General features: G+C 50.9%; 1 protein-coding gene across 1 annotated transcript in view; it reads left to right on the top strand.

Annotated features, from left to right (window-relative positions):
- Positions 1 to 15,711, top strand: part of ptprn2 (protein tyrosine phosphatase receptor type N2) — an 86,562-nt gene that overhangs the window by 12,449 nt on the left and 58,402 nt on the right. Inside the window, exons 4-10 of the mRNA XM_029145593.3 lie at positions 4,915 to 5,171; positions 6,594 to 7,050; positions 7,177 to 7,473; positions 7,665 to 7,705; positions 8,190 to 8,602; positions 10,942 to 11,028; positions 13,926 to 14,005. Coding sequence (XP_029001426.1) covers positions 4,915 to 5,171; positions 6,594 to 7,050; positions 7,177 to 7,473; positions 7,665 to 7,705; positions 8,190 to 8,602; positions 10,942 to 11,028; positions 13,926 to 14,005 — 1,632 coding nt within the window. The remainder of the gene's footprint in view (positions 1 to 4,914; positions 5,172 to 6,593; positions 7,051 to 7,176; positions 7,474 to 7,664; positions 7,706 to 8,189; positions 8,603 to 10,941; positions 11,029 to 13,925; positions 14,006 to 15,711) is intronic.

Raw genomic sequence — 15,711 nt, 5'->3', positions numbered from 1 at the left:
TGCCATCGTGGAGCGGGCCAGATAAGCCGAGCTGTCTGCTTGGCCGGCACAGAGCCGCCGTGGAGCCGGAGCTGGTCATTTGACTCATACCGGGCAATTGTTTTGCCATCATCACATAACTCCAGCAGCCAGTCTAATTGGCTTGTATGTCGGTGGAACATTCAGAGCTAATTTTGCGGATGAGTAACTGGGAGGTGTGCGGTTTAATCACATCAGGCAGTCTCTCCCACTCAATCAATGGCGGCAGCTAATGTGCTAATGTTACAGTAGGGCGGACAGTGCATCCACCGAACGATGTCTTTATAACAGAAGTCGCTACGCAGCTCATCATCTGGGAGTTTAACAAGAAGCTTTCCCCAACACACGTTCCCTTCAGCACATCTCATTAGTTCCTGCCATGACAGACTTTATATTCATGTCGTGTATCGGTTGCGATGAACAGAGCCTTCGTTTGCTGATTGTTGTTACACTTTACACGAGATAGAAGTGACTGGAGCCTTCTCTCCGCTGTTGAACCCACCGCTGGGAGTGTGGAACAAATGGCTGTGACTCGTCCAGTTCAGGCCTTTGCGTTGCTTGAACCTTTAATAATTTGAACCAAATATGAGCTAAATGGCGTTCATTTTATTTTAGTCTGTAACGACTTCTCTAATTGCAGTTATAATGGACCCTAAAGGGTGTGTGTGTGTGTGTGCACAGATCAGCTGAACACGCAGAGATGTGGAAGCCTCAGTAACTGTAAAATACATATGGATGATTGTCTGGTTTTAAATGAAGCAGGTTGCAACAGTTTAAAAACCAAACCAATTAAAATATCAGTCTATTCACATAATTCTGGAAGCAGCAAACAAATTACAGGGGCGCTTCCAGAAACCACCTCAGGAAATTTGTAGGCAATTACTCGACCGTTAAATGAGGCGTTACCAAGCAAACACGCAAAGCGTCCTTGCGAGACACGTTGAGCCTCCTGTAACTGCAGGCACGAGCCACCAGGGGGCAGTAGACCCCTTCAACACGTACCGTGACCGCAAACATCAGCCCTGCTAACATAATTGGCTTTGCAGGCCACTCTGAGCTTAATATCTTTTAACAGGCGTGAACCAGTGTTGAAAATCATTAGGAGTAAGCAGTCAGCCAGAGGAAATCAAAAAACCAGGGAAAAAATGCAGTGATGAATATTAAGCCAGGCGAGACCACACATTTATTCTAATTACTGCTTGGAAATAAACAAATGAGAGCGAGGAGGATGAGAAGAGAAGCAGTGTGTAATTTTTCCTGCATCGTTTTATGCGGTGTTTAATTCTTCCGCCACCAGACTCGTGCTCTGACCTTGTGTTTTTAGACACCGGTTCACAGACAGCAGACATGACATCATCACTCCGAATCATTTCTCCCCTCTTTCTGTCACGCAGAATCACATCCACAGGCGCGGAGCGTTATCTGCGGGGCGAGGCCACAATGCGCCGCTAATGCTCGCTGGCACGTTATTCTTATCAGCTCAACAGCTATTGAAGTGTCATTTTTGAGATGTGAGGGACTGGTTTTTAGAGGCCAGACGGGGCTGTTGAGACCATTGTACTGTAACCTAAAATGAGGAGATGAAGAGGAGGAAAAAACAGGGAGCACCATCAATGGAATTGATTTACAATCCTCTTTATCTTGCATCGGAGATGCAGGTAGAAATCACACAATCTCCGTTCACGGCACAACACCAATGTCACCCAGATCAATAGAAATTGACCCTTCAGAAAAGGGCCCGGGCGTCTGGACATGTCCCTGGTGGCAGAGCACATTGTCTGCTGCTACATTTCCCCCACAATACCTTTTGAATGGGAGACACCGTCAATGACTTTTATATTGCGCCGGCACCTGAAGCGCAGCCGTTAGCATTCAGCGTGTGCAGCCAGTGTGTGAGCACATTTCATAGGCAGGCTGCTGTCATATTGTTTTCAAATCATTACGACTCGGCTAAATGTGTGTATGTTTGTGCAGATGGGGACTGTATGAAGACGCCTCCATGAGCCAATTCACTAATTCAAGGGAATTAATTGAATGTTCAGTATATTAAATGATCATATCTTTGGAGCGCTAACCAGCGCATTAGGACTGTCAGTCTTTGCATTCTCCACATGCTGAGTTGTGTGTGTAGTTGTAGCGATACACACTGCTCTGTCAGGAGAGTGATAGTGTCATTGTAGATTGCGTAACAGTCGTGTTACTGCGTTACCTGCCCAGACACCCGCAACACACAAAGCGCGGCCTCCTCTGCTCATGCGCTGCATGTTCGGGCTGGGCCTGACTGAAAGGCTACAGTGTGCGAATGAAAAGCTTGTCAGATCAACAACAAAGAGAAGCGCAGGGAAACACGAGGTGCGTTTTCGATGGGAGCGGGTGTTTGCGTCGCACGCCGCGTTGACTGTCACGCGCAGGACGAGGAGGACCGGCGCCAGGCTGCAGTGCCGGCGTTGTTGACAGACGCACATTAAACTACAATAACGTGCAGTCGATGACCTCGTGACCCTTGGCGGCTCGGCAGATACTCCCGCGGTGCCGACAAGTCAAGTATGATGATCCATTGTGACATTTGCATTAACTCTCTTGACAGGAATCGTCAGTCAGGGAGAATCAGTGACCACAAACTGACATGGTGTCACTCAGTGCTACTGAAACCACATCTTACTCCCGCTCCCCCTTTGCTTCCTGTTTTCTTTGACAGACAACAACAGTGTTGTAATTCCTCCTCGTATTCCGCTCCGTCTGTTCCTTGACATCCTCGCTGGATGCGAACACGTACTGTACGCTGACATATTAACACGAAAACCTGACTTATTATGAGGAAAACAGCTTTTATTAAACCCAGATCTGTCGAGGGGGTATTTCAAAGAAACCTGCTGCAGATATTTACTCAACACAAACAAATTACGTCTGTTAATAGAAACACAAGCGAATACTCATTGGTGCTCTCGCAGATGTTCTCTAATTGATTTGTAGTGATGGTAATAGAAAATAACTCCCGTAGTTGTAGAAGAGACCTTTACTGCATTCAAAATGAGTCACCTCTCACCAAAACAGGATGTTTTTAACTTCCTATGCATCCCCTTCAATTTAGAACTAGAGGATGATAATAGAAGCTGGTGCACGACTTTTATTCTCATCAAGCTGCTAAATGGTAAAAATGGATAATAACCATATTCAGTAATGATTTTCATAATTAAAATATTTGAATTAAAACATTTCAGTTGACTAATTAGGAAGAGGTTACTGCTAAATTATTCACGCTCTCTTCCATTAATGCCTTTCCATTCAATCCATTGGTGGACAGGAGTGAAGGGAAGAGGGAAATCTGCATTTCAAAAACACCAGATGAAACGAGACGTGTACACCCGGCCCCATCTAAAAAGGCTTTGAATATTTAGGAGGCCACTCTCTCTCCCTTCCCTCTCTGTCGCATGGAAAACAGACAGGAGGCCAACAGAAATATCTTGCTTGTTTGAAAGCTGTTGCGCTAATGGCAAGGCGTTAATTAACCGAGGCGTTTGCCCGAGACAGCGCGCCTGCCTTAGCAGGCAAGAAAAAGGGCAGCAGTCGCTGCCGAAAGCCGCTCCTTCTCTGGACCCACGGATGAATTTGCATGACATTTATCTCCTCGGCGCCAGGATAATCAGCTGAGAGGTTGATTGAGAGGAATCCAACCGTAAAGGCCCCGGCACTTTCCCTCCTGACGTTTTTCTTTCACAAAAACGCCTCATTTTGACTGCGCAATTTGCGCCGGCACACCTTCTCCCTCAAGTGCGCCCATCACGGGCTCGCGCACATGGTATGTATGGAAATGAGCGCGTCCCCCGGGTGACGGAGGGAGGATAGAGGTGTCACAGTCAATGAAGCCGGCGTCGTCCCGTGGCAGCGTCGCGCGTTTACTCAGAACCTATTTAACCCGCCGCGGTTAACTGCAGGCGCCATATGGGTCCTCGGCGGCTGCGGCCCCGCCCCACTCCCCCCATCGCACCTGATGATCGCCTAAACGACCGTCACCAGGCTAATATATAGCACATACACACGGGGCCACGGGTAGTTAACCGTCATTGTTGTGCGGACGGATGGCTGAGCCGCGTTCCGCCACAGCGGCAGCATACGCTGCTCCGTGCTGCGTTCAGGCGCTGCCAAGAATGACTGGCGGCATCTGTAGCCGCTCCGCATCGCTCAGATCCGCGTCCGCCGGCGTATGAATATCTGCGAGAATGCCCGGCGTCCGCGGGCGAGAGGCCGCGCTAATGAAGACGTTCTCAGCCTCCCGCTTTCGACGCATTCCCGCCCAAGCTGTTCCGCGGCTGCTTTTAAACGCGTCCATAAAGTTAGGAGCGGCATTGTTTCTGAAGATGAGTCCGGTGAAAGGCTGGGCACGCGGCAGCTGGGAATGCGAGCCTGTGCCACAATTTAATGGCTTCTTTGTCATTAAGGCACTCCTGTAGAATGAAAGCGTCGTCAGTAAACATCTTGGCCCCCTTAAAAAAACCGATCATATCTTTGTTTTTGTCGTTTTTTTTTGCTGCTCTTTGCCGATGGAATGCGGTGCCTCTTGGCTCATTGGGAACGGGGCCATGTTTGGGGTATCTTTTTTGCTTGGGTAGCTCCATCTGGTCCTGGCACCAGCACGCCGCGCCCCTGCCCAGGAGTTGTGCATCCCAACTATGTGCTGGCAATTAGCAGAGATGTTGGCAAGGCCCCACGCAGTGTGACATTCTCCCCAGGCTTGTTGACTGGCTGTGGCGCGTGCAGCCATAGGTTCCTTTTGCGTCAGTGCACGACCGGCATACAGCAGTGTGTGTTTGTGTGCACCTGGAATTCAACGTGTTAAACAGTTCGCACCAGGTCAGCAGACGCGGGAGAAGAATAATACTTGAATGTTGTTTCTAGGTCTGACGTGGCGCGATGACATCACTCAGCAGGTCATCTCCAGAGAGCTCTCCAAGCTGAGGAGCGTCCCCCTCCGCCACCAGGCCACGCCCCCCGGCCCGCCGGCCGCCTACGGCAGCGTCGGGGGCGGGAAGCGGAGGCCGACGCAGGCGGAGCTGAGCAGGAACCTGCAGCAGTACCTGTCGGGCCTGGGCCTCCTGCCACAGGCTGCAGCGGACGGGCGGCCCGGGGGCCGAGCCGAGGGAGCCAGCGCTCAGGTCAGAGTCCTGCATCCCGCAGACCCGCAGACCCGCAGCGGCTGGTGCCGTCGCATGCGTCATGTGGAGTTTCACCTCACTGCTCCGTGAATGTTGATCCTAAATCTATCACATCTACAGTAAATGTTTAACTAGACAAGTCCTGCATTGACGCCCAGGCTTAATGCATGGTCCATACACTAAAAGGCATTTTACCGGCCTGCCCCCTAATTCCTGCTCCGCTTTTGTTTCTCCCTTTCACTCGTCTCCGCCCTCTCCCACTGAGCAGGGAGCGTCCACACAAAGATCCTCCGTGGGCCCTTTACATTATTCAGCCCTCATATTTAGGGTGGGACCCCGGCTTTGTGCGAAGCGAGCGCCGCATCCTGCGCCGCCGAGCCGCTTCCTGCTGCGGTGTCACCGGCGCCATAATGCAAAGTTGAAGAGTTCAGGACCTTTCCTTATTGATGAGACGGGCGCCTTTGTTGTGTGGCGTGATGGAAAGAGGCAAACATGTTTAGCATGAATGGCGGAGCACCCCCGTCTCGCTGCACTAATGCCATTATAGCTCCTCAGTGTGCTTGGCTTGGAAAGAGTGACATTTTCTCTATATACATTTGAAGGACAGAAAATGGCACCAAGGGAGATAGCTGGTATTAGCGCTGCAGCGACATGGATAATAGCGCCGCTCAGGGGATTGGATATACTGTATGCTGAATTGAAGCGTGGGCCTTTGTGTTTCAGACAAGCAGGATGATTTCTCTTCCTTGTACAGAGAAAAAGGACAAAAATTGCACATTCTGGTGCCAATACTGATGCCAAATGGTGAAAAGTCCCTAAATAGCCTGTGTACCAGTACATGGTAACATGAATGCATAATTCATCAGGTGTCAAGTCGAAACTCATGCGGCTAACTTTGAAATCAAATGACTCCTATTTTTTTTCTTCTTCTGCGATAAAGGGCCGCTGTTACTTCCCCGACAGAGGGGATTCGCTTTCAGAGTTTGTTGTGTGATGTGGAAGTGCATGAAATTATTCTTTGAGTGACGCTATCTCATCTGTGATTTCCATAATGCAATTTCCAAGGGCAGTTGTCTTTGATCTAGAATCCCCATTCATATCCTGTCCTGTCTAGTCGAGCCCAGGTTCCGTCTCTTTTCATACTAAAGGCTGTCACAACAATGCTGACCCAGTGCATCCCGTGTAATGTTTCCATGAGGGGAAGCACACGCCACAGCTAGCGTTGTCGTATATATCATATTAGCTTAACGCTAATTAACTAAACACAAATAACCTTATAACACGCAAACCTCATGCACCGTCTTAAAAAAATAGTATTTCATTCACTTTCTCTCTGGAATAAAACCTCCAGGCAGCAAGCACAGATATGAAATAATCGGTTCAGACATGAACAATGTGCTAAACGTCGCTGTTGTGTTGTAGGATGGAGACATCAAGCTTCCGAGCATCCAGCTGCCCGCTCAGCCAAAACCCCAGCAGGGCTGGAAGGAGACCACTATCTACAGCCTTCAGAAAGGAGCTGGACAACCTCCCGTCACCAAAGTTGTCACTCAGAGCGGGGAGGGCCGGCACCCCGAGCTCAGCGCAGCCTACTCCCACCCCGACCCGGGGAACGGCAAGCTGCTTTCCAGCCATCTGGAATGGCTCCTGGCCGGGGCGCCGGGCTCTCATAAGGACGCCCCAGCTGGAGAGGCCGCGTGGCCCCAAGGGAGGCTCCACCACCTCAGCGGCGGCATCCAGCAGCCTCCGAGCGGCCGCGCAGAGTCGCAGCCTCAGGTGGCATTTGGCTCCAAAACCCAGAGGCCTAATCTGGACAGGCTGCTGTTCAAGGCTGGCTCAAACCGCCCGGCGGCCAAGGAGACGCTTAGAGTCATGGATGGTAAAGTCCGCTAGCGTTATAAGCTGGTATTACACCGCTTCCGTGGGTCTGATTTTTAGAGAAGTGTGCATATTTCTGTTTGCTTTTAATGCTTTCAAATACATTCTCCTTCTCTTCCCTGTCCAGAGCGACTCATCCAGAATGTGGTGAACCAGCTGGGAAGGCACAGCGTCGACATGGAGGCTTTGATGGGTAAAGACCTGGACCAGCTGGCTGAAGTCATCACAGGGGCTCTGCAGGAGGTGGATGAGGAACAGCCTGTGGCTGGGGCCCAGCCAAGACCAGGAGCTGCTGACTCCAGGGGGGACACGGAGGCTAACAGGGAGCCACTGGCACCCGTGCAGCTGAATCAGTACCAGGACCTGAAATCAGACAAAGGGCAGGATTCAAACCAGGAAAATACACTGAGAGTGAAACAGCAAGGTTTGACTTTCTAATCTGGCAGCATTTAAAGTATTTCCTGTCATAGATCTGAAATATGGGATATTAGAAGTCTTTGTTTGTATAATCCTCATATACAGCTCTGCCAAATGTATTTATGAGTCTTTGAGTTTGAGTCATTGTTCAACCGTTGTTAGTTTCCCTCTTCTCACATACGTTGTGTTTGTTTCCAGGCCAACAAATAGACGGCGCAGACAAAGAGCCTGTTGACAAGGTGAATTTAAAATTACTCAGCTGAACCTACAAATTGGTTTCTGAGGGAGCACGCCATGTCCATATTTACACTTTATTCACTTTTGAGTGCTGTTTCAAATAGGGATGATTCTAACGTCGTGCAGAACGGCGTTTACTTTGGAATTATTAGAACTTGAAAACAAACCAAAACCTCCAGGATCTCAGCAAAGTGCATTTTGGGCGCTGGCTAAACTTTCATGGAATTGATTTTTTCAAAAGCGATATAAGTTCAAATGTGGCATACAGCTTCTATTTAACTTTAAGTAGATAAGTAACATTCAGTGTATGGGAATGTAGCACACGCTGTCTGTAAACCTTTTACCAGCGCTCGGAAATGTCAGCAAATGCAAGACTGATTTTTTTTATTACAGATGTTAATTAAATTGAGTTTAATAAAGGCTGAGGCAAGAAGCGACATGAACGGAGCAGGTAAAATCATCTGAGGAGTAATCCTTTCATTGCAGTATGCGTCGTACTTCTCCAAGCTGCTGGACTACCTCAACCTGGACACCGTGGGCGCTGCCCCAGAGGTCCACAGCGGGCCTCCAGCTCCCCTTCACAAACTGGTGGGACTGGAGAACGTCCAGAGCCGCACGTCGCAGGGCCGCGCTCCCGCCCCCGCGCTCACCCGCTGGGAGGAGAAACCCGCCCCCGCGAAGGCGGGTTCCGCCCTGCGGCTAACCGGCGGCGCCGCGGGGCCCGACGCGCAGGTGGACTCTGACGCGGAGAGGTGGAGGCAGGGGATGGAGGCCCCGGCGCTGGAGGAGGCGCAGAAGAAGGACGTGAAAGTCAAAACGCAGCTGGTCCACGTGGGGGTGAAGGAGTTCTCCAGCAGAGGGAAGGACAGACACTTTGGCTACATCATCACCGGTTCAGAGTAGGTGTTATTGATATTATTATTGATGTAAAGTTTCTGTTAGCTCGTTTTTATATGGTTGCTGCCTTTTGCTGGTGACCTCTGCTGTTCTGTGCACATTATAGCGTCGCTTTGGTGAAAGCCTCATTCTCACACTGACTTGATATAATGTGCAGGTTATTGCTTCGCTCTCCATTTGTCTGCTGCGCTGTTGGACTGACTTCAGCGCTCATTCTGCGAACCCCGGTACCAAACATATGTCTACTTTGTTCAGCTACTTCAAACTGCCTCCAGGAGATGCAATTTAGGTCGAAGCCGCCCACTTCTTTGCGTCGTTTTGGAAACGGATGCTGTTTGAAATCCGTAGCGTGTGCTGCACCTGATTACAATAGCAGGGGTGATAAATGCCTCGGCGTGTGGGTATTACTGTGCAGTATTACAGCTTTAATGATGACACTTTGTCAGGAAGGATGGCCAAGTCCTCTCTCTCCCTCTCACTCAGCACAGATAAGTTCCTATCGACTGTGTCTGCACCCCTGGCCTTCTCCCAAATCCCTTTATGGCGTTATCAAGTCCGGTGTCAGTGGCTTGTCCTTCACCGGTCGCAGAGACGTGGACTCATAAAGGTCTGATGGGTACAATCTGTGTCACCTTATTGCCACATATATAGGAACACAGATTAAGACGTAAACACACAATATAGCCGGGTGTGTGCCACTGGAGAGAAAGAGGTCACCTCCTGAGTGAGATATCTCTACGCAGGAGGTGACCTTCACGCCTTCTCATCTGTGCTCAGCCCACCTAGCGGACACCTATAGTCGGCCTATAGAGGTCTGCGTTTGCAGCACACCTCATGATTGCATGGCTGTTATCCCCGGCCTCTCCATACCCTGCAGTGAGGCTACGCAAACCTGCTTATCTGACAGCTCCTGACATTGTGGTGGTGGTGGTGGTGGTAGTGGGGGAATAGGAGGAACGTGGGGGTTGCAGCTTGCGCGTGTGTGTGTGTGTGTGTGTGTGTGTGTGTGTGTGTGTGTGTGTGTGTGTGTGTGTGTGTGTGTGTGTGTGTGTGTGTGTGTGTGTGTGTGTGTGCATGGAGGATGGAGTGGAAAGGTATGGATAAGAGAGAAAGAGACAGAGAGACACCCAAGGGAAAAAGTGCTAGCATCAACAAGCAAGTCACTGCTGGAGCCCCCCAGTTGCTGGAATTACCACAGAGGGATGCAAACGTGCCTGGAATGGCTTCGGTGAATCTTTAACTTTCAAAAACCCCTCAAAAAGAGGAGAAAAAGAGAACCACCCACTCGCCGGAAGGTGAAGTGAATCAGCCGTTCATGTGTGAGTGTTCTGAGGCAGAGGAAACTATTGTAATGTGGCGCCAAAGCTGCACGAGACAGCTCTGCATGCATTCTGACTCCAATATGTCAAACCATTGTAAAAAAAAATCACACAGCATCCCCCCGGTGCTGCACGGAAGTGCGTCCTGTTCATTTCACATTTCTGCACATTGGAGTCTTCGCAAAATCCAAACAATGTCTCATTATGATTTCTGCGTTGTTGTTGTTTTTTTTGGTGTCACCTTGCAGCCACTTGGCAGCCTCACTCCCAGGTTAAGCTGTCGACAATGAAGCAGCTCCCCGTGTGTTTGTGTGTGTGCCCTTCTCATTTCCTACCCGGCGCGTTGTCCTGCAGATTGCCTTTGTTTGGTCTATTTCCTTGGCGATTTACTCTTGGAGGGAGCGGGCGGCCGCGGACTGAGCTCAGATGAGGCATGGCTTTATCAGTCCACCATTACACTTCACCTCCGTTCCATTTGCACCTTATTATTCTCATCTCGCCGCGGGGGCGCGTGCGCGCGATGCGTTTGTGGACCGTGCGTTATCACGGTCCCGACTGAGCTCGCGCTCACGCTCGCGCGCTGGAGACGGGAGAACAGTGAATGTGGGCACAGGGAAAGAAAGATGAGAGAAGAAAAGTGAGAGAAAGGCCGTTCATGTGATGCAGCCATTACACCTCATGCCGGTTCCATTTGCACCTTATTGTTTGTCTCATTGCTGGAAAAAAGCAGGTGATTTACCAAGCCTGAAGAGGCAGCTGATCCCTTTTCCCTTGGCACAGTGATTTGTGTATTTGTTTGTGTTTGTGGGTGCCTGTGTATCTGTCTGCTGGGTGTGTACATGTGCACGGCACATCCATCCAGACAAGCGTAGCTTTTGCCTGTGTGCAATGACCCATTTCTGGCTTATGATTTGTGCCGGTATCTTCCTAAAAAATGGCGTTTTAACGGCCGAGCGGCGGCGGGTGTGCGGGTGTGGACCTCCGGTTGTGACGGCCCCACTCTGTGTGTGTCTCCTCCCCAGCTCCCTCACCAACGACCAGAGCGAGGCCCTCATGGAGCGTCTGACTCAGAAGCTGGACCTCCACGCCGCCGACCTCACCCAGCTCTCGTACGTACGCACACAAGCACGCACACTGTGACTAATAGGACCCACAGGCTGTACATCACACACAGGGTAACTGCCCACGGTCCAAGTAATTGAAGCGGCTTCGTCGTGTGCCTTTGAGCTCAGGAGAACCGGGTGGAGGTTGCCTGGATGCTGGAAGGTCTGCTTGTGTGGAAGCGCTGCCACAGACAGTTGGCGTTTGTTGTTTTTCTGACCTTTCGGAGCGTTTGACTCCTCGCAGGCACGGAACCGGGGCCTAATCACTCGCAGACACTTACAGATGTCTCCATTGTATTCAAAACCACTGCCGTCACTGTGTCCTTCAAAGGGAGAACAGTCAAGCCATCAAGCAGCTCTCAGTCAGGGGCCGGTCCGACAGGAGCTACGCTAGCTACAGTATTAATGAGCAGGCGAACTGTCCTCGAACCCGGGCTGCTTCCTGCCTGTGCCGCGGTGCTGCACGTTTGGCGTCAGGCCGCGCAGCAGGCGGAGGAGATGCGTTCGCCTGAGATCTGACGAGCCTCTTTAAGACGCTCCTGCAGGAGCGAAACCTGGGTGGTCCAGCCACACCAAAGCCTGCACGCTGCAGCCTGTGGGCGCTCTGCAAGCGTGGATACAGGCTGTTCTGGCTCGGATAACGGTTCTGGATGGAGGGAATGCGGTCCGACGGGATATTTTTTGAAATTCACACAGTGACATCGAAGTAAATGCACTGGACCGTTCTGAGCAGAATCTTTAAAGCCAAATGTGCCAGTGACTGAGTAAATCTTGTTTTCAGACCTGTCACCTATTAATTAGAGTTACAGTATATTTCTGTGTGTTGTTTGTACCGTCTGACTAGCAGCTAATGGAGCTGTGCCGCTACTGGTGTAAAAGCCAAAGACACATCCCTCAAATGAAGCCTCTGCGCTGCGTTACAGCTCGTGCTGATAACCGAGTTCTATAAAGATGCTAAATCCAGAGAGCGTACCCATCGCTGGGCGTGTTTTTCCCTTTCCCTTTTTCACGAGTATCGAAAACGCGTTCGCGTAGAAATCGCAGAGATGGAGGAGGTGACGCCGACCCATTGTGCCTCTCGCTGCGCGGCCACGGCAGGTGAGTGTTTGAAAGCTCGCGTCTGAATACGAGTCGGCTCGAGCGCGAGAGCTGGGTCAGATCACACCAACCAGCTTCAGGGGCTCTCTCTCTCTTTCTCGCTCGCTCGCTCTGATGGGCCCCGATAGGGAAGAAGGGGGGGGGGCAGATACTCAAATGTGACAACAGGCAGGCAGACAAGAATTTCAAACGGCGTGTGAGAAAACTGAACGTTTCAATGTCCAATGCAATTATCCTGGAGCTCGCTGCCACAGTAATCAGCACAGAATATTCCCTTTTCAAAAAGCATTTGAAATTGTGGTTCTGGGTGATGATGGGCTGGAGATAGAGTGGGCTTTCTCGGATGACGTAAGTGTCTTACTCACCGTGAACACTAGGGGGAGTGGGACACACACACAAGTCCAAGCACGGGCCAACACACACACACACACACACACACACACACACACACACACACACACAGCCAATATCCCGCCGACCAGCCTCGCACACGCACGCTCGTGTCCCTCCAGCAAAGCTAATATGAAGTCCAAGCTTACACATCCGATAACACGGGCGACGGCGTGAACTCCTGCAGATAACTTATCTATCTCAACTTCATCTCACAACTGTGGCTGTGTTTTCTCCTCCCCCCCTTCTACATTTAAATAAGGTTTGTGGTTTGTGTGGCTGTGGGGGAGAAAAAAAATTGTCAGTTCAATTTGAGATGCGTTGCGATCTCAGGCAGAACACCTTCAGCCACGGAGGACGGAGGCTGGGGTAGAGATTGTGGAAATATTGACATTTAGGAGAGCAACCAGAGCCCAGGTGAAGGCATCAGAGAGGAGCGTGTGTGTGTGTGTGTGTGTGTGTGTGTGTGTGTGTGTGTGTGTGTGTGTGTGTGTGTGTGTGTGTGTGTGTGTGTGCGCGCGCGCAGATGTATCGGTGCACGTCTGGGTCCGTCCGTCTGGCGGCGGCTCCTCACATATTGCTCACGGCCGAGCGGGTGTTGCCGCCTCTGTATCAGGCTGACGGATGGTGAGTGGGTCCGGGTCACGGCACTCTGGCGGTCTGATGAATCTGCCGCTGTGTCACGCAGTCTGGCGGCAAGTACACTAAAAACGTAGGCACACTTTTCAGGACGCGGCGGCTCAGAGAAGCCCGTGATTTAGAGGCGCGTGGGACAAGTGGACGTCTCAACCCACCACAGGCGTCCACAGTCAGTTATTACTGTCAGCCATCAATAACCCGCTGACATTCACCCGTTCATCTGGCAATACAGACTGGGAAGTCTTTATAGTCTATAATAGAAGCATTTGGACCATTTGTATTACAGGTAGCTCAGTGCTGTGTTGTACGTGCATCTGTGGATTAGCTTAGCTTAGCATAACAGCTGGATGCAGGGGCCACAGGCGACAGACTTCCCAGGCTCTGTTAATAACGCGGTGTTGCTGTTCAGCCCCCTTTGAGCTCCTGCTCCTGTTACAGCAGACACGCGTTGATTTCTTTCTGTCGTTACACATTGCCTCAGCGGACGCTGCTTTTTTCTTGCTGCTGCTGGGAGCTGCTGTTAGATTTTATTTTATGGCCAACCTCAGAGACCTAAAACATTTATTCTGCTCCAGGGAGCGAAGCCTGTTGCTGGTTCTTGACCACCCAGAGCTGAATATGCGCACAGGGACTGCAGGCGCTGTAGGTGGAAATCAAACAAGGCGCTCAGCTGGTGACGGTGTGTAAATAAAACAGGAAAGGGAGGCGAGTGGTACTTTATTAAGAGCTTTGCGTTTCATTTCACAGTGCCTTAAACCTCAACTCTCTCTCTGCAGTGTCCTGGGTCCAGCGTTGACCTTCAGACTCGGCCACAACCCCAAGAACGTGACCACCGCCGACCTGGTTCAAGTCGCAGGTGAGAGCAGGCGATACTTCCCCCCGTCACACACGACGGTCCCGTTGACGCTCTTCATTGCCATTCATCTCATTCTCAGCGGCTCGGGCCGCTCCGCCGCCGCCTGCGCTCGAGTAAATGAGAACACAGATTAGTCTCTCCAGATACAGTAGATAGGCCGCCGTTCATCTTGTCCAGACAAACCTCTGTCCCGAAGAAGATTATCAACACAGTGCGATGACAGATGACCATCAATTACCGAGGTGATGAGTCTAGTGTGCGCACTCCTCCTGTCCATACACACACACGCATGCAGCACACAGGACACTTTATTGTGTCTTCTATTATGTCCAGCTGGCTGACAGGTTGAAACAAGTTCCACCAGCCAATCACTTAGTGTGTGTGTGTGTGTGTGTGTGTGTGTGTGTGTGTGTGTGTGTGTGTGTGTGTGTGTGTGTGTGTGTGTGTGTGTGTGTGTGTGTGCGTGTGTGCGTGTGTGCGCGCCTGCATGTATGCACTTGTTTCATGTAGACTGATGGAAAGCTGTCACCCACAGACAGAAGATTGTCAGTATGCACTACCTCGTTCCCCTCTTCATTGTCTGCTCTCTGATCAGCCGGGCGTGTGTGTGCGTGTGCGTGTGCGTGCGTGTGTGTGTGTGTGTGTGTGTGTGTGTGTGTGTGTGTGTGTGTGTCAGTGTCCTTGCTTTGCTCGGAAATGACTTTGAGAAGCCCCAACAGTCAATATCATCCAGCATCACCCCACTGGAATCAACATGGTGGTGTTGTTATTGGCTGAAATGTGCGGCTGCTCCACTTTCTCTGGAGCGGCGGCGCTTTTTGGCACCGACGCGTTTCCTATTAGCGAAGCACTGGACGCCGGCCGCCGGTGCCGATTCGTTGTGATTCAGGATGAACCGGGTGGAGTTAAAGGCTGTAGGTGTCGCTTTTGCTGTGTTTGTTTATTAAAATGATGGAGTGAGCACACATTGCTTTCACTGTTCTTCATGAGGTATAATAATTACGCTCCTCTCTTGTGTGAGTGACTTTGATGAGGTGGCGTGTGGTGAGAGCTAATGACAGGCGTGAGCGGGGCTCAAATGTCAGACCAAATGTTAAGTCAACACCATCATCAGCCTGACCCGTGTTGATGAATTATGAACACAGCCCACCTGAATAGTGATTTGTAAAGTCACACAGAAGCGGCTGATGCGACTATTTATGGTGCGGACACACTGTTTGTCCCAGATGACCCAAGAGGTTGCAGCTCTGAATCGTGTTTTTTAACCATGATGCTTGTTGGTAGAAGTACCAGAATGTGTGGAGCTACACATGCTGCCCCCCCCCGACCCTGCAGCTAATGCTGCATGGTTTCATCTCTGGTACTGTGGCTCCCCTCGGTTTCCACCACAGTACAGCAGTACATTACAGCTACGCACACGCATGGCTCTGAATCCAACACAATATGACAGTGGTTGAGGTAGGCGGGTTGTGCAGCAGCAGCACGGTTGAAGACTCCGAAAATCAAAGTGACACCCACATGCAGTGGCCACCTGGGTGATCCCCGCTGACCTTTGCCTCCTGTGTGACTGTGCATAAATGACGTGGCCTCCTAATGAACTCATCAAAACCCCTGCTGCACCCTGAGCTCAAGCCGCCGCTGAGCGTCTGCACAGCGTGTTCGCAGCAGACATAAAAGCAGAGAAGTCTGGAATTATGTGGAAAGAA

Source organism: Betta splendens, chromosome 4, assembly GCF_900634795.4.
Source record: "Betta splendens chromosome 4, fBetSpl5.4, whole genome shotgun sequence".
In the NCBI taxonomy this organism is placed as follows: domain Eukaryota; kingdom Metazoa; phylum Chordata; class Actinopteri; order Anabantiformes; family Osphronemidae; genus Betta; species Betta splendens.
Note: the sequence above shows the minus strand (reverse complement) of the source record. Positions and strands in the feature narration are given on the sequence as shown.